The sequence below is a fragment of the Canis lupus genome, chromosome 5, assembly GCF_048164855.1.
Source record: "Canis lupus baileyi chromosome 5, mCanLup2.hap1, whole genome shotgun sequence".
NCBI lineage: Eukaryota > Metazoa > Chordata > Mammalia > Carnivora > Canidae > Canis > Canis lupus.
This window is the reverse complement of record NC_132842.1, coordinates 36,867,772-36,886,160: the sequence shown is the minus strand read 5'-3', so window position 1 is coordinate 36,886,160 and position 18,389 is coordinate 36,867,772. Positions and strand designations below refer to the sequence as shown.

Sequence of the window (18,389 nt, the reverse complement as noted above, 5' to 3'; positions counted from 1 at the left end):
ATACTCGAAAAGTCTTAATAGATAAAGGATTAGTATCCAAAATCTGTAAAGAACTTATTAAACTCAAATAAGAACTTATTAAACTCATCCAAAAAACAAATAATCCATCAAGAAATGGACAGAAGATATGAACAGACATTTCTCCAAAAAAGACATACAAATGACCACCAGACACATGCAAAAATGCTCAACATCACTCAGCATCAGGGACATACAAATGAAAACCACAATGAGATACTACAACACACCAGTCAGAATGCTTAAATTAACAAGTCAGGAAACAACAAACATTGGCGAGGATGCGGAGAAAGGGGAAACCTCTTGCACTACTGGTGGGAATGCAAGCTGGTACAACCATTCTGGAAAGCAGTATGGAAGTTCCTCAAAAAGCTGAAAATAGAGCTACTCTATGACCCAGCAATTACACTAGGTATTTACCCAAAGGATACAAACATAGTGATCCAAAGGGGCACCTGCACCCCAATGTTTATAGCAGCAATGTCCACAATAGCCAAACTATGGAAAGAGCTATCAACAAATGAATGGATAAGGAAAATATGTGTGTATATATATATACATATATATATATATAATGGAATATTACTCTACCATCAAACAATGAAATCTTACCAATCTTACCAATATTACTCTACCATCAAACAATGAAATCTTACCAATCTTACCAACAACATGGATGGAATTAGAGAGTATTATGCTAAATGAAATAAGTCAATCAGAGAAAGACAACTATCATAGGATTTCACTCAAATGTGGAATTTAAGAAATAAAATGGAGGATCATCGGGGAAGGGAGAGAAAAATTATATAAAATGAAATCAGAGAGGAAGACAAACCATAAGAGACTCTTAACTATATGAAACAAACAGAGTGGCTGGAGGGGAGGTAGCTGGGTGGATGGGGTAACTGGGTGATGGGCATTAAGAAGGACACGTGATGTACTGAGCAGAGGGTTATATGCAACTGATGAATCACTGAACTCTACCTCTGAAACTAGTAATACACTATATGTTAATTAATTGAATTTAAATAAAATATTTTTAAAAACAAAAAAATTAAGAATAAAAATTCTTCAATTTACTAAAAATGAAAGATAAAGACTAACCTTAAAATCTTCCTTAATTTTGTGTGGGAAATATCAGAAAGGGAGACAGAACATAAAGACTCCTAACTCTGGGAAACAAACTAGGGGTGGTGGAAGGGGAGGAGGGCGGGGGGTGGGGGTGAATGGGTGACGGGCACTGAGGGGGGCACTTGACGGGATGAGCACTGGGTGTTATTCTGTATGTTGGTAAATTGAACACCAATAAAAAATAAATTTATTTTTTAAAAATCTTCTTTAATTTTATTATGAATCTCTTAAAATCTTATTTAATTTAGCTATATGTAAGGAAGAACAATAATTTAAGGCATAGATAGAGGTATGTAAGCAATCACTTAAAGAACCCTCTGAATTGATAGGAGAAATGGTGCAGGAAAGTTTGAAAATATAGAGGATTTCAGGGGTGCCTGGGTGGCTCAGTCAGTTAAGCTTCTGACTCTTGATTTTAGCTCAGCTCATGATCTCAGGGTTGTGAGAACATTGAGCCCTGTGGCTCTGAACTAGGCATGGAGCCTGCTTAACATTTTCTTTCTCTGCCCTTCCCTTCTCTAAAAAACAAACAAACAAACAACAAAGAACCAGCTTTTTATTTCATTGATTTTTTTAGGGGATTTCATTGGTTTCTCCTATTATGTTAATATTTCCTTCCTCCTGCTTCTCCTGCTTGATTTTGGGTTTTACTCTTCTTTTTCTAGATTCTTGAGGTGGGAGATTAGATTATTGATTTGAGACTTCCTCTTTTCTAATGTATGCGTTTAGTGTCATAAATGTCCCTCTCAGCACTGCTTTAACTATGTCTTATAAATTTAATTTGTCTTTTCATTTTTGATTCAGCTTGATATATTTTTTATGTCCCTTGAGACTTTGTCTTTGATCCACGGATTAATTAGGTGTGTTGTTTAGTGTCCAGGTTTTTAAATATTTTGCTGTTATTTTTCTTATTTTTTAGTTTGATTCCATTGTGATAGAAGAACTCACATTATATGATTTAAATTATTTTAAACTGGTTAAAGTTTGTGTTATGGCTTTGTTTATATAGTCTATCTTGTATATTTTCTGAAAGCATTTGGAAAGAATGTATATCTAGTGTTTTTGGCTAGGAATTCCATAAATATGGATTAGATTCTGTTGGTTGATGGTGTTGTTTAGTTCTGAGTTCTTGCTGATTTTCTGTCTAGTTGTTCTTGTTAAGAGAGGGTGTTGAAGTATCCAACTTTGATTGTAGATCTATTTTTCCTTTGACTCCTTTCGGTTTTTATGTCATTTATTTTGTAACTTTGTTGTTTGGTACATACATATTTAGGAATGCTATGTCCTCTTTTATCATCATATAATATCCTACTCTGTCAACTTCTTCCCCACTTTCTGGACATTTTATTCCTTCTGATGTCTACTTTATCTGACATTAGTATGGTCACTCCTGATATATTTTATTAACATTTGCATAATATATTTTCCATCTTTTTACATTCAATCTGCCTATATCATTATATTTGAAGTGAAGTTTCTTGTAGGCAGCATACAGTTGGACATTTTTTATTACATGTACCCATATTTTTGTTTGCTGTATTTTTCTCCTTCACTAATATCCCAAGATTCCCTTTTTTTAAAAGTAGGCTTCATGCTCATCATGGGGTTCAAACCAATGACCCTGAGATCAAGATTCACATTCTCTACCAACTGCCAGCCAGGAACTCCCTTTTTTATTTAATTAAAATTTTTACGGATTTTATTTTTAAGCAATCTCTATACCCAATGTGAGGCTTGAACTTACAACCCTAGATAGAGCCACATCTCTTACTTAGTCCCAAGATTCCTTTTTTTAAAATGGATTCTTTTCCATTTGGAGAACTTCCATCAGCCATTCTTTTAGGGTAGGTGTACTGACAACAAATTCTCTTTCTGGAAGATATTTTCACTGGATATAGAATTCTGGGCTTCAGATAAGAAATATGAGAACCTGGATTACTGATTTAAATATATGTGAAGATATGTTAAAGCCAACTGATGGAGTTTAAAATGCTGAATCTACTTGATCTTGATTCTAGGAACACTCTATTTTCAATGACACAGGAACACAAGAATAGATCAAAGGAGCAGAAAACATTGTCCTTATCACTAAGTAATATGGCTCTGCAATGAACAATATATTTTATTGTGGTTAAAAACATAGGGCAGCCCGTGTGGCTCAATGGTTTAGTGCCACCTTCGTCACAGGGCGTGATCCTGGAGACCCAGGATCCCATGTCGGGCTCCCTGCATGGAGCCTGCTTCTCCCTCTGCCTGTGTCTCTGCCTCTCTCTCCTCTCTGTGTTTCTCATGAATGAACGAATGAATGAATGAATGAATGAATGAATGAATAAATAAATAAATAAATAAATAAATAATAAAAACATAACATAAAATTTACCATCATAGCCATATTTTGGTGTTCAGTTAGTGTTAAGTACATTCACATTGTTGTGAAACAGATTTCCAGAACATTTTCATTTTGCAAATCTGAAACTTTATGCTCATTAAACAAAACTCCTCTTTACCTCCTCCCCAAGTCCCTGGTAACCACCATTCTACTTCTGTTTGTATGAATTTAATAACTTTACATATATGATTTAAGTGGAATCATACAGTACTTACCTTTTTGTGACTATATCATTTCATTTAGAATAATTCCCTCAAAGTTCATCCCTGTTGTAGCATGTGAAGGCTTGCCTTCCTTTTTAAGGCTGAAAAATATTCTATTCATTTTTTTAAAGATTTTATTATTTATTTATTTATTTATCTATCTGATAGAGAGCACAAGCAGGGGGAGCGGCAGGCAGAGGGAGAGGGAGAAGCAGGCTTCCTGCTGAGCAGAGGACCCTGGGATCATGACCTGACCTGAAGGCAGATGCTTAACCAACTCAGCCACCCAGGCGCCCCTAATAGTCCATTCTTTACACACACACACACACACACACACACACACACACTGCACATTTTGTTTACCCATTCATCTGTTTGTGGGTATTTGGATTGTATCCATCTCTTGCCAGTTTTGATTACTACTGCTATGAATATGGGTGCACAAATATCTTTTTGAGACCTTGCCTTCGATTCCTTTAGATATATATCCAGGAATGAGATTGCTGGATCATATAGAAGTTCTTTTAAATTTTTGAGGAGCCTCCATATTGTTTTTTTGGCAATTGCACCATTTTATAATCTCACCAACATTGTCAAAGGTACTGGTTTCTCCACATGGCTGTGAACACTTGCTGTTTTTTGGTTTGTTTTTTTTTATAACAGTTCATCCTCATGTGTGTGAGGTAATATCTCATTGTGGTTTGGATTTCCATTTCTCCAAAAATTACGGATGTTGAACATTTGTTCATATTTTTGTTGGCCATCTGCATATGATCTCCAGCGAAATGGCTATTCAAGTACTTTGTTGATTTTTTAGTGGGGTTACTTGGTATTTTGTTGTTTTTGTTGGGTTGTAGGAGTTCTTAAATATTATGGACATTAATTCCTCATCAGATAAAAGATTTGCAAATATCTTCTCCCATTTGATAGCTTGCCTTTTCATTGTTGTGTTATTTGATGCATAAAAGTTTTTAAGTTTGATGTCTCATTTGTTTATTTTTTGTTATTGTTGTTTTTGGTGTCACACCTAAGAAATCATTACCAAATTCAACATTATGAAGCTTTTCTCCTATGCTTTCTTCTAGGAATTTTACAGTGCAATGAATATTTTGAGAAAAAGAAAATCAGCCTCTTATTCAACATTATGAAGCTTTTCTCCTATGCTTTCTTCTAGGAATTTTACAGTGCAATGAATATTTTGAGAAAAAGAAAATCAGCCTCTTATAAATAGGAATTGGCCTGGCACTCACAAATACGCCATGATCTTCTCCTGTTGAATATCAACAACTTCACAAACAACATCATTAAAGATCATTGTGATAAGATGGAACAAAACCACAATAAGATGATATCATAATAATGCATGAGTAGTGACAAAAATAAGAACATTGTAAAAAAAAAAGAAGATCAGAGTCCTCTGCCCTGGCTTATTAGAAGTGAATGCTGGTTTTTAAAAAAACAATTACAGCTTTAACTTCACTTTGTTCTTGTCATCTCCTAAATAAAATTCAACAAAAGACCCTATAATAGAATACTCCTGTTCACTGAAAGCATCCAATCCAGGGCTACTTCCTTGCACCCTATGCTAAATCACCTATCACAAGCCCAAAACCTATAGTTCCTTTTTAAGGCACTATTACTAAGGTGACCCATGGTTTCCCAGGATGTGCAGTCTCCCTCATTACAAGTCAATAAACCCAACTTTGTTCTGTGTTCCTGGTGATCTTTGGCTGCAAGGCATTCATAATTTATATGGTCACTAAAGGTGAAATTTTAATATTGATTGTCAGGTTCTAAAACTGATCTACAGACAAGAGGGGGAATTCTTACATGTGGTCATAGAGTAAAAAATGTCATCAACCATGACTATAAAAGTAAAAGTTAATTTGATAGAGGTCTGAAAGTGTAAGGGAGAAAGAGGTAAGAGAAAAAAATAAGAATTGCATTCTATTCTGTTATACAGGTAAATGCAAAGGAATGTTAGTGGGACAATAAATGTTAGTGGAATAATAAATAAGGGTTTCAGTTTGTGCAGGGAAGTACTGGAAAATAGTACTATATGTAAAGGATGGATGAGAAGTTTTAAGTGTGCTGAGTACTAAACAACAGTAGCAATAAATTGAGGAAATTGTTTAAAGTTTATGAAAAATTACAAGCATATTCTTCAGTAATAAAGAAATGAGTAGAAAAGGAACTAGAAATAAAATGTTTTAAAGTTCTTTCCGAAAGGATAAAGTGAAAAACAACACCAAGGGTTGGCAAAAATATGGAGGAACTGGTACATCCAGACCATACTGATAGCAGTGTAAATTGGTACAAACCATTTTGGAAACCTATTTGGAAGTATCTACTAAAAGTAACCATGTGCTTAGTAGGTAAGCAGCAATTCCATCCATAGGTATATACCAACAGAAAGGCATATGCATGTTTGACAAAGGACATGTATGAGAATGTTCAAAGCAGAATTATTCAAACAGAATATTGTGAAATATTCATACAGTGGAATACTATACAGCAACGAGAACAAAACTAAAAATAAAAGCAATATCGCAAACTTCATCAACATAATGTTGAGTGAAAGAAGCCAGACACAAAACAGTTCATATTCTACTATTCTATTTATGTTAATTCAAAACAAGCAAAACCTAAAACATAGTACTGAAAGTCAGGATGTTTGTTATACTTGGGCTGGTAGTGACTTTAAGGAGTAATTTGTGTGGCACCTGAAATGCTAGCAATGTTTCATTTCTTCATCATGATACTGGTACCAAGTATGTTCACTTTCTGAAAACACACTGAGCTGATAGTAGGATTTTTTCCCTTCTCTGTATGTATAATTCTGTAATAAAATGTTTTTTAAAATGTTTGCCAGTGTGAATCAGAGCTAGAAAAGAAGAGTAGATAAAAGATCGTTGCTTTTAAAAAAGATTCATTTATTTAAGAGAGAGAGCGGGAACGGGGCAGAGAGAAAGGGAGAGAGAGAATCTCAAGCAGTCTTCCCAGTGAGCACAGATCCCTACACAGGCAGATCCCAACCCTGAGATCAAGACCTGGGCCAAAATCAACAGTCGGAAGCTTAACCAATGGAGCCACCAAGATCCCCAGAATACTGTTGCTTTTTATCAGATTTTCTCACACATTACATTTGTTATCATGTGCATGTATTTCTTTGAAAACAAAATTATGTTAAAACATTTTTATTTTGGCTATTTGGCATCAAAAACATTAGAGTGTAATGAAACAATGGATAGAATACAGAGAAAAACAAGATCTGATTTCATTAAAATAGTTCATCCTGACAAATACCATCAGGAGCAAACAATTCAGAAAAAAACTGCATGCGTTGATTTGGGTGGCACTGTATAAATAAATGCAATGACATAGAATTCAGTTTTCCAAAACTGTACAAGATGAAGTTCAAAGGAAAATTCACTACGAAAAAGACATCATACCTGGAGGTGGGGTTTTTCTCCATGACGCTCTCAAACTTGGTCTTTGGGGGGAAATTAGAGATAAATGACAAAACTCACGGCATTATGACTGATCTCTAATTGAATCCAAAACTATTCCGGAAGGTGGTGCTTTCCTCTATTTCTTCGCCAGCGCCATGGGGTGAAAATTTGGGAATAACAGGCTTCAAGAATTTGAACTCGCTGGTCCCAGTCCCTCCCGCCAGACACACCTCGTACTGGTAGCTCTGGGACAGGGTCCCCGCGCCGCTGACGTCCACCAGGTGGCCCGGAAAGTGGCCCTCGGGCACCGCGCAGCCACCCCCCGACGCCGCCCCGCTCCTCCTGCACAGCCGCACCGCCACGAACGCCAGCGCCGAGCACAGGAAGAGCGACGACACGGACGCCAAGGCGATGACCAGGTAGACGGTGAGCGGGTCGGCCCGGGCCTCGGCCGCCGCCACGTCCGGCAGCGGCAGGTAGGGCTGCGAGAAGCCGTCCACCAGCAGCACGTGCAGCGTGACGCTGGCCGACAGCGGCGGCTCGCCATTGTCCTTGACCAGCACCAGCAGCCTGTGCCTGACGGCGTCGCGCTCGCTCAGCAGCCGGGCCGTGCGCACCTCGCCGTTGTGCGCCCACACGCCGAACAGCCCGGGCTCCGTGGCCTTGAGCAGCTGGAACGACAGCCAGGCGTTCTGGCCCGAGTCGCCGTCCACCGCCACCACCTTGGTCACCAGGTAGCCCGCCTCGGCCGCCCGCGGCACCAGCTCGGTGCAGGGCGCAGAGCCGTTCTGCAGCGGGTACAGCACGAAGGGCGCGTTGTCGTTGTCGTCCAGCACCAGCACGCGCACCAGCGCCTGGCTGCTCAGCGCGGGCGAGCCGCGGTCGGCCGCGCCCACGCGGACCTCGAAGGCCTGCAGCGCCTCGTAGTCCAGGGACCTGAGCGCGAACAGCTGCCCGTTGTCCGCGTTGATGGACACCAGCGAGGCGAGCGGCAGGTGCGGGTCCCGGGGCGGCAGCAGCGAGTAGGTGACCTGGGCGTTGGCGCCCGCGTCTCTGTCGGTGGCGCTCACGGTGCCGATGTGCAGGGCGGGGCTGTTGTTCTCGCGGACGCGCAGGGTGTAGGTGGTCTGGCTGAAGGCGGGGGCGTTGTCGTTGACGTCGGAGACCGTCACGGTGATGTTGTGCTGGGTCTTCAGCCTGGGGGTCCCCAGGTCACTGACGGTGATGGTGATGTTGTACTCCGCCTGGCTCTCTCTGTCCAATGGTCTCTCCGTAACTAGGGTGTAAAAGTTCTTGAATGTGGGTTTCAGGAGAAAGGGGAGATCGTTCTGGATGGAGCAAACCATCCTACCATTGTCTCCAGAGTCTGGATCAGAAACACTGAAAACAGCCACTACAGTCTCTGGTGAGTTTTCTGGGGTAGAGCTCGCAAGCGTAGACATGGTAAGTTCAGGGGCGTTGTCATTCACATCCACAACCTCTATAGCTACGGTGCATTTTCCTGAAAGACCCCCGCCGTCCGTGCCTGCAATTTCCACATTATAGTGTCGAGTTGCCTCAAAATCCAATGCCTTTGTCAGACGAATTTCTCCTGTAATTTCATCTATTACAAATGGTTGAGTAACTTCATCGCCTTGGAATAGAGTGTAGACAACATTCCCATATGCTCCTTCATCTAAATCTTGGGCAGAGACAGCGACAACCAAGGAGTTTAGGGGGCTGTTCTCGGGGATCTGTACCTCATAGAGCGACTGTAAGAACTCAGGGGCATTATCATTGATGTCCACGACTTCAATGCGGACTGCCGTGGTCCCAGACCTGGGCGGAGTCCCACCATCCAGCGCCGTGAGGGTTAACCTGAACTCAGACTGCTCCTCCCGATCCAGCGCTTTGTCCAGCAGGAGCTCTGGGTATTTTCTGCCATCTCCGCGATTACGAGTGACAACGTGAAAATGGGAATTTGAGCTGATTGTGTAGTTCTGCACAGTATTGATACCTATGTCTAAGTCCTGAGCTATTTTCAAAGGAAATATGGTCCCTGGCTGAACGATCTCTGGGATTTTTAGAAGCATTTCCTTGTCTAGGAACTCTGGGGAATGGTCATTTATATCTGTAAGCTGCAGATCAGCCTGAAAAAACTGCACCGGGTTTTCCAGTAATAACTGGAAATACAGTATACAGGGATCGGTCGCCGCGCACAGAACCTCCCGGTCTAGTTTTTCATATAGCAGTAAATTCCCGGTTTCCATATCCAGCTGCAAGAGCTGTCTGTTTCCTTTGTAATGGATTCGCGCGCCCCGAGTAGTCAGTTCCCCCACCCTGAGCCCCAGGTCTTTTGCCAGGTTGGCCACAAAGGAGCCACTTTCTGTTTCTTCTGGCATGGAATACCTAATTGCGTCAGAGCCAGCCTCCCACAAAAGCAACAATATAGCAAGAAAGATAACTTGCCTTTTCTGTGGCGTTTTTGTTAGCGCAGTCTCCATTGCTCAGACCCAATTCAAGAAGATGCAGTTTCTTCAAGTCTGTATGCAATCAACCCAGATGATTTGGTTAAATACCCTCGATTTAGATATTTCTGACTGACTTGCCTAGAATGATGTCTTCTCTGAAGATATCTGCCCCTAGATCTTACCTAAAATGCCTCCTTTTTCTAGGAAGCGCTCATTGTTCTGATTCCCAGCTTAATGGCGTCGCGGAGAGCCACGGAGCCTTTCGTTCAGACTGCTAGCCTGCAGCGCCACCAGGCGTCCTTATTCACTATGGCACATTGTATTTGCCATTTCGTTCCAAATTGTGACTGGTATGGAATCAAAGTTCTCATTAATCACAGAAGTGCACCTGATAGTGTCTCCAATTCTTAGATATTGGAATTTCTATTTTTTATTTTTATTTATGTATTTATTTATGATAGTCACACAGAGAGAGAGAGAGAGGGGGGGGCAGAGACAAAGGCAGAGAAGCAGGCTCCATGCACGGGGAGCCCGACGTGGGATTCGATCCCGGGTCTCCAGGATCGCGCCCTGGGCCAAAGGCAGGCGCCAAACCGCTACGCCACCCAGGGATCCCAGATATTGGAATTTCTAAATAAATATTTGTTGAGTTAACTTAATGTGAAACAATACTTTTCAGAACAAGCAAAAATGATGTATTAGTGCTCCTCATAAAATACATCTTGAAAAGAAACTCCTGGGGATCCCTGGGTGGCACAGCGGTTTGGCGCCTGCCTTTGGCCCAGGGCGCGATCCTGGAGACCCGGGATCGAATCCTACATCAGGCTCCCGGTGCATGGAGCCTGCTTCTCCCTCTGCCTATGTCTCTGCCTCTCTCTCTCTGTGACTATCATTTAAAAATTTAAAAAAAAGAGAAACTTCCTCTTGTGGGTTTCTTATTTGATTACATTCAAGAAATAAGTGATAACTGATGTTCACAAAAGTTTACAAGTTTACAAAAGTTATTTTCATTTTTAAATATAAAATATCAGAAAAGGGTACAAATTATAAGTGTAAATTCACTACATTTTCAGGAAGTGAACACACTCCTATTAAGTGGAAACTAAATTAAAACTAAAATGTTACCAAAACCCTAAGAAGCTACCATCTATTTTTGTCTGGAAATTACCCTCCCCACTAATGGTAAGCATGCTTCTGACTTCTATTATCACAGATTTTTCTCTTTTTTTTAACTGTTATACAGATGGATGTATGTAGTATTTCTCTTTTATGCTGGCTCCTTTGACTCAACATTATGCTTTTTAAATTCATCTATTGTATCTTTTCCTGATTTATTTTATTCTCAGTGCTTTATATTATTCTATTGTATGACTGTACTACTATTTATCTATTCTCCAGTTGATTCATATTGGGGATATTTTAGATAATGCTACTATGAAAATTCTTGTACATGTCTTTTGGTGTCTATGTGAGCATTTATGTTGAATATATTCCTAGGAGTTAGACTTCTGAATGCAAAAATGTGCACATATATTTAGCTTAGAAGATACTGCAAAAGTTTACAAATGTGGTTTTACTGAAACCAGTAAAGAATGACAGTTCTAGTTGCTCCATGTCCTTGTCAACATTTGATATTGTCTTTTAATTTTAACCACTCTGATGACTGTGTGGTGACTGTATATTGTAACTTTAATTAGCATCTCCCTTATTAAATTGAACACTTTTTAAAACACGTTTAATGGCCATTAGGGTACATTCTTGTGAAGTTGCTTGTCTTTTGTCTATTTACAGCATTTACCTTTTTTTCTTATAAATCTTTAGAAGTTCCTTATATATGCTGAGTATAAGTACTTTTTCATAAGTATTTATTGAAAATATCTTCTCCCATCCTATGGCTTGGATTTCAGCTCTCTTGGGCTATCTTTGATGAACAAAACTTATTTTTGGTCTAATTTATCAATATTTTTCATTTATTGTTGGGACGTGTGTTCCCTTTAAAACTTCGCATACATCCCATGTGAAAATATTCTTGAATTTTTAAAAAATCAGTTCCTTTACTTTTCATATTTAGAGCTTTAGTCTTCCTGAATTTGATTTTCTTTCATATGAATGGGGTTAGGGTTACCTTATTTTTTCATAAAAATATCCAAATGACTTTGCACTATCTATTGCAAAGAAGATCCATTCCTCATCATTTCTGAGGTGTCATTTTTGTTATAAGTCAGTCTTTTAAGACTCTTCTCTTAATTTTTCTCTTCGTTTATCCTGCAATATCATATTGTCTTAATAACTGTATCTTTATTTTTTAAGATTTTATTTATTTATTCATGAGAGACACACAGAGAGAGAGGCAGAGACACAGGCAGAGGGAGAAGCAGGCTTCAGGCAGGGAGCCTGACGTGGGACTTGATCCGGGGTCTCCAGGATCACACCCTGAGCCAAAGGCAGGCACTAAACTGCTGAGCCACCCAGGGATCCCCATAACTGTATCTTTATAATAGGCTTTACTATATGATAGGTAAGTCCTTTGGGGGGGGGAGTTACTATTTATGTATGACAAATACCCTATATCCTGATCCTCTCTGGTCAGTTGGTTGAAATGATGTTGGCTTGGCGAGTCTGAGGATGGAGCATCTGACTCACTCAACTTGTGAATGGCCCCACAGCTAAAGTAGGTGCTAAACTGGCTGTTGAACCTGCTTCTCACCTACTCTATCTCCCCCCACGTTCATCTGGGTGGACGCGTGGTTGTCCGCACAGATGATATGGTTGCTAATGGAGTATTTCTGCGGTAAGTACAGGTCCAGTCGCTCTGCTTGTTGAGAGCGCCACCTGCTGCCACCACCATGAGCGCCAGCACAGAAAGAAGTCCTTCACTTTTATTCATTTTCTTCAAGATGGTTTGGGTTTGTATTGTTCCTTTGTATTTCTATATAGACTTTAGATTTGGCTTGTAGATTTTCACAAAGAAATCTGCTGAAATTTTGCTTAGGATTTTATTCCATCTATAGATTGATTGGAAAGAAATGACATGGAGAATGGTGAAGACTAACAAGACAGGAAACAACAAATGTTGGAGAGGATGTGGAGAAAGGGGAACCCTCTTGCACCATTGGTGGTAATGTGAACTGGTACCATAACTCTGGAAAACTGTGTGGAGGTTCCTCAAAGAATTAAAAATAGAGCTACCCTAAGACCCAGCAATTGCACTCCCAGCAATTTCACTACTGGGGATTTACCCCAAAGATACAGATGCAGCAAAAAGCCAGGACACCTGCACCCCAATGTTTATAGTAGCAATGTCCACAAGTGCCAAACTGTGGAAGGAGCCTCAGTGTCCATCGAAAGATGAGTGGATAAAGAAGATGTGGTATATATATATATATATATATATATATATATATATATATGCAATGGAATATTACTCAGCCATTAGATATGACGAATACTTACCATTTGCTTTGACGAGGATGGAACTGGAGGGTATTATGCTGAGTGAGGTAAGTCAATCGGAGAACTGACATATTCCCAACACTGAGTCTTCCAACTACTGAAAGTTATATATGCCTCTATTTTAGATTTTTAACTTGTCTCAATATTTTAGTTTTTCAGTATGTCTTACACATATTGTTAGATTTGTTTCCAGATATTTGATTTTAAAAACTATTGTAAATGATATTCAAAATCTTACATTTTATTATTTTTATTGTTATTGAAAATACAATTTATATCTGTATGCTACCTTATATCCAGTGGAACTGCTGATTTCATTTATTAATCCTAATTGTCAATAGATTCTTTATGACTTTTTTTTATATACAAGCATATCATTTAAAAAGAGACATTTTCTTTCTCCCCTTTCAATCATTGAAATATCCCTCTCAATTTCAATCTCTCCTTTTATTTTTTCTTTACCTTATTTCACTGGTTAGGACCTATGGTATAATACTGAAGTGAAATAGCAAAAGCAGGCATCCTTGTCTTATTCTTGATAACTAAGGGACACTTCAATAATTTACTGTTAAAGATAATTTTTCCTGTGGGTTTTATTTTATTTATTTATTTTTAAATATTTTATTTATTCAAGAGAGACAGAGAGAGAGGCAGAGACACAGGCAAAGGGAGAAGCAGGTTCCATGCGGGGAGCCTGATGTGGGACTGGATCCCAGGTCTCCAGGATCAGGCCCTGGGCTGAAGGCGGTGCTAAACCACTGAGCCACCTGGGCTGCCTTCCTGTGGGTTTTAAAATACAGTCTGAATGTTCCCTTCTATCTTCAGTTTGCTAAATACTTTACTATGAACATGTGCTGAATTTCATTAAAAGACTTTTTTTGTATCCATTGAGATTATCATATTATTTTTTTCTTTATCTGTTCATGTGATTATTTTAATTTTCAAATATTAAACTGGATTTGCATCTTTAACACATTTTTCTCATAATCTACTATTTCCTTTTTATATATTTCTGAATTTTATTTGCCAATGCTTTGTTTAGAGTTTTCCCATCTGTGTTTATAAAAGAGATAGTCCTGTGCTTTTCCTCTCATAATGTCTTACTCAGGTTTGGATGTCATAACCCATTGAAGTTATGCTGGCACCCAAATGATTTGGGAAATATTTCCTATTTTTCTATTGTCTGAAAGAGTCTGCAAAAACTGGTGTTAGTTTTTCTATAAGTATTTTGGAAGAATTCACTAGTGTGTATTGGAGTGGCAAGGTTTCTTTAATAACAAGTTTAATTTACTTAATAGATATGCCTAATCAGATTTTATATTTCTTCTTCCTTCAGTTTTAGTATATTGTGTTTTTCAAAGATGTTTTCCATTTTACATAAATTGTCAGATTTATTGGCACAAGGTTGTTTATCATATCCCTTTTTATTTTTTTAATATATGTGGGATTGGTAGTGATGTTCCTTTTTTATTCTTGATATTGGTAATTGGTGTTTTTTTCCTTCTTGATTAGCTTTACTAAGAGGTTTTCTTTTAAAGAGTTTATATATTTATTTGAGAGAGAGATAGAGAGAGGGCAGTTGTAGTGGGGAGGGAGAGAGAGAGAGAGAAAGAATCTGAAGCAGACTTGGGGCTAAGCACAAGCCTGATGTGGTGAAGCTGGATCCCAGGACCCTGAGATCATGACCTGAACCAAAACCAAGAATCTGATCCTTAACCAAATGAGCCACCCAGGCACCACATTATGAATTTTTCATTTTTATGAATCATTACAAAGAGGCAACTTTTAATTTTACTGATTTTCTGTATTGTTTTTGTCATCTATTTGTTTATATATATGTTTTTTCCTTCTTTATTTGTATTTGATTTGTTCTTTTTCTAGCTTCTTCAGAGGAATCTTGGATTATTTATTTTTAATCTTTCTTAACATGTAGATTTAAAGTTTTAAAATTTCCTTCTAAGTCCTGTTTTTATGTAGCAAATCTTAATTTTTACCCAGTTCAAAATATATGGAAATTTCTGCTATGATATTTTCTTTGACCCATGTATTATATTATTTCCTTTTGTAGTATTTGGGGATTTCTTGCTATTTTTTTATATTTTTATTTTTAATTTCATTTCACTTTACTTCAAGTAGGCTCCACATCCAGTGTGGAGCCCAACACAGGGCTTGAACTCACCACTGTGAGAAAAAGACCTGAGCTGAGATCAAGACTTGGACACTTAACTGACTGAGCCATCAAGGTGCCTCCTTGTTATATTTTTAATTCTGTCTAAATTCCACTGTCAAAAAGCATACTCTGAGTCATTTCAATTCTTTTAAAATTTTTGAGGCTTGTTTTTTACCTAGAATATGGATAATTTTGATATAGTTCATATGCACATAAAAATAATGTGTATTCTCCAGTGTGCTGTGTATGTCACTATTCCAATATGATTATTGTGTTGCTCAGATTTTTAATATTCTTGGTGTTTGTATGTTTGTGTATATATGTCTTCTTATTCTATCAGGAATCATGAGTTATAGTAAGTCTACTATGATTGGATTTATCTATTTATATTCTCTCAGTTTAACTTAAGTATTTTGTATCATATGGGCATATATTCAGTCTTAGAACTGACAAAATGCTGGTAGATTTACTTCTTTATCATTATGAAACATCTCTTTTTCTCTGCCTATAATGCATCTTTCCTCAAGGTTTCCTTCGTTCTATATGAGTACAGCTACACTAGGTTTATTTTGGTTTATCTTTTCCTGTTTTTTTAACTTTCTTTTTTTTAAGATTTTATTTAATCAACACAACCTGAAACCTAAAAATCCTGCCCTCAAACCATTTCCCCAGCACTGACACTGGGATCTCCATCTTCCCTTTCTTTCCAACGGGATATTTTTGTACCAATATCAATTCCTTTCTCTGTGCTTTCTCTATTTTAGAGACACACCTGGGTGGCTCAGTGGTTGAGCATCTGCCTTTGGCTCAGGTTATGATCCCAGGGTCCTGGGATGGAGTCCCACTTTAGGCTCCCTAAAAGGAGCCTGCTTCTCCCTCTGCCTGTGTCTCTGCCTCTCTCTGTGTCTCTCATGAATAAATAAATAAAATATTTTTAAATTAAAGATATGGTATACAAGAGAATATTATTCAGCCATGATAAAGAAGGAGACTCTGACATTTGTGACAATGTGGATGGATTTTGAGGGCATCATGCTAAGTGAGATAAATAAGACAAGAACTGTACGGTATCTCTTATATGTTGAAGCTGAAAAAGTAGAAACAGAGAGTAGAATGAGGTGGATAAATGGGGAGATGTTGGTCAAAGGGTACAAATTTCCAGTTTTAAGATGAATGAGTCCTGGGGATCCAATGCACAGCATGGTGACAACAGTTAATACTGTATCAGATACTTAAATATTCTCACCAGAAAAAAAATCCCAGAAATTATGTAACATAATGGACGTGTTGAGGAACTTTATTGTGGTCATTATTTCTCAACATCTATGTGTGTCAAATCATCACTGTGTACCTTCAACTTACACAATGTCAATGATATATCTCAATAAAGCTGAAAATTTTTGAAAGAAAAAAATACTTTATTTGCTTATTTGAGAGAGATCATAGAGGGAGAGGAAGAGGGAGAAGCAGACTTGCCACTAAGCAGAAAGCCCAATGTGGTTCGATCCCAGGACCCTGAGATCATGACCTGAGTTGAAGGCAGACATTTAACCAAATGAGTTACCCAGGTGTCCTTATTTTTTTTAGCTCTCAATCTTTTTATTCTATCTCACACAAACACACATTATTATGACAGCATATACAATAGTTGAACTTTTCTTAAACCTAGTGTGAGAATTTTTGGTTGCTTAATGTGATTATTACTTAATCTAATCACAATTACTGTAATATTTGATAATTCTCCATTTATATTTACCATCTTTTTTTTCTATTTGTCCGTAAACTTTCATTTTTTTGGATTATTCAGACATTTATTATTTTTCATTTTCCTTCAGTTAGTTTTTTAGTTAATCTTGTAGTAATTATCCTACAGATTAAACATGAATCTTTGATCTATAAGAGTCTAATACAAATATTTTAATTTTTACAACTTCCATAATAATGCTTAGAACTCATTAACCAGGGGCAACTGAGTGGCTCAGTCAGTTAAGCGTCTTCCTTCAGCTCAGGTCAAGATCCTGGGAGCCTGCATTGAGCTCCTCACTCAGCAGGGAGTCTGCTTCTCCCTCTGCCCCTCCCACTTCTCATGCTCTCTCTCTCAAATAAATAAATAATATCTTTATTTAAAAAACCTCACTGGGCAGCCCGGGTGGCTCAGTGGTTTAGCGCCGCCTTCAGCCCAGGGCCTGATCCTGGAGACCTGGGATCGAGTCCCACATTGGACTCCCTGCATGGAGCCTGCTTCTCCCTCTGCCTGTGTCTTTGCCTCTCTCTCTCTCTGTCTCTCTTGAATACATAAATAAAATCTTAAAAAAAAAAAAACACCTCACTAACTGTATCTATACCATCTTCGTTTTCAATTATTGTCATGAATTTAAATTTTGTATATATTTTAAATCCTTTAAGAAACTGCTATTTTTGCCTTGTATGGTTACTATTAATCTATATTTACCCTCTTCATTTCTTGCTGCAAGTCTGATTCCTTTAGGACTTTTCCCTCTGCCCAATGAATTCTACTGAAAGTATTTCTTTTAGTGCAGATGTGATTGTGATTAATTCTCTTGGTTTTTATTTGTTTGAAAACCTTATTTTTGAAGGATATATTTTCTGGTAATATAAGCATCTCCTTGACTCTGGTCTTCAGCATCTTTCCTATGGTATGTCTAGATGTACTTTGTATTTTATTTCTCTTGATTGGATTTCCTCAAGCATCTTGAATAGTAAAGGATTTTCACAAATTTTGGAAAATTCTTGGTCATTATCTCTTCAAACATTTCTTATTCTTTATTCCTAGTATCGCCTCTCCTTTTAAGATTACAACCATATGTGTGTTCATTTTTCATTATGTCTCACATGTCACTAATGTTCTTTTCTGTATTTTTCATCATTTTTTCCTATGCTTCTATTTGGATATTTTATATTGGCCTATCTTGCTTTCACTAATCCTGTGTTCCTTTATGTCTACTAAGTCATAAACTATTTAAATAGTTTTTAATTTCAGATATTATATTTTTCAGTTCTGTTTAATTTCCATTTTAATTTCAATTCTCTCGTGAAATTCTCTTTTATTTATTTTCTTTATTCCTTATTTGTAACTTATTGGTCATACTTATTTTACATCAC

At 38.0% G+C, this 18,389-nt stretch overlaps 1 protein-coding gene across 1 annotated transcript; it reads right to left on the bottom strand.

Moving 5' to 3' along the window:
• Positions 1 to 6,653: 6,653 nt before the first annotated feature.
• On the bottom strand, positions 6,654 to 9,711 carry LOC140633529 (protocadherin beta-5-like). The gene has a single exon (XM_072826204.1). It carries the CDS (start codon positions 9,674 to 9,676, stop codon positions 7,289 to 7,291), a length of 2,388 nt encoding a protein of 795 aa, XP_072682305.1. The 5' UTR covers positions 9,677 to 9,711; the 3' UTR covers positions 6,654 to 7,288.
• Positions 9,712 to 18,389: the final 8,678 nt, after the last annotated feature.

Coding starts and splice junctions, on each gene's coding strand:
- LOC140633529 (XM_072826204.1), bottom strand. CDS start 9,676: ATGGAGACTGCGCTAACAAAAACGCCACAGAAAAGGCAAGTTATCTTT.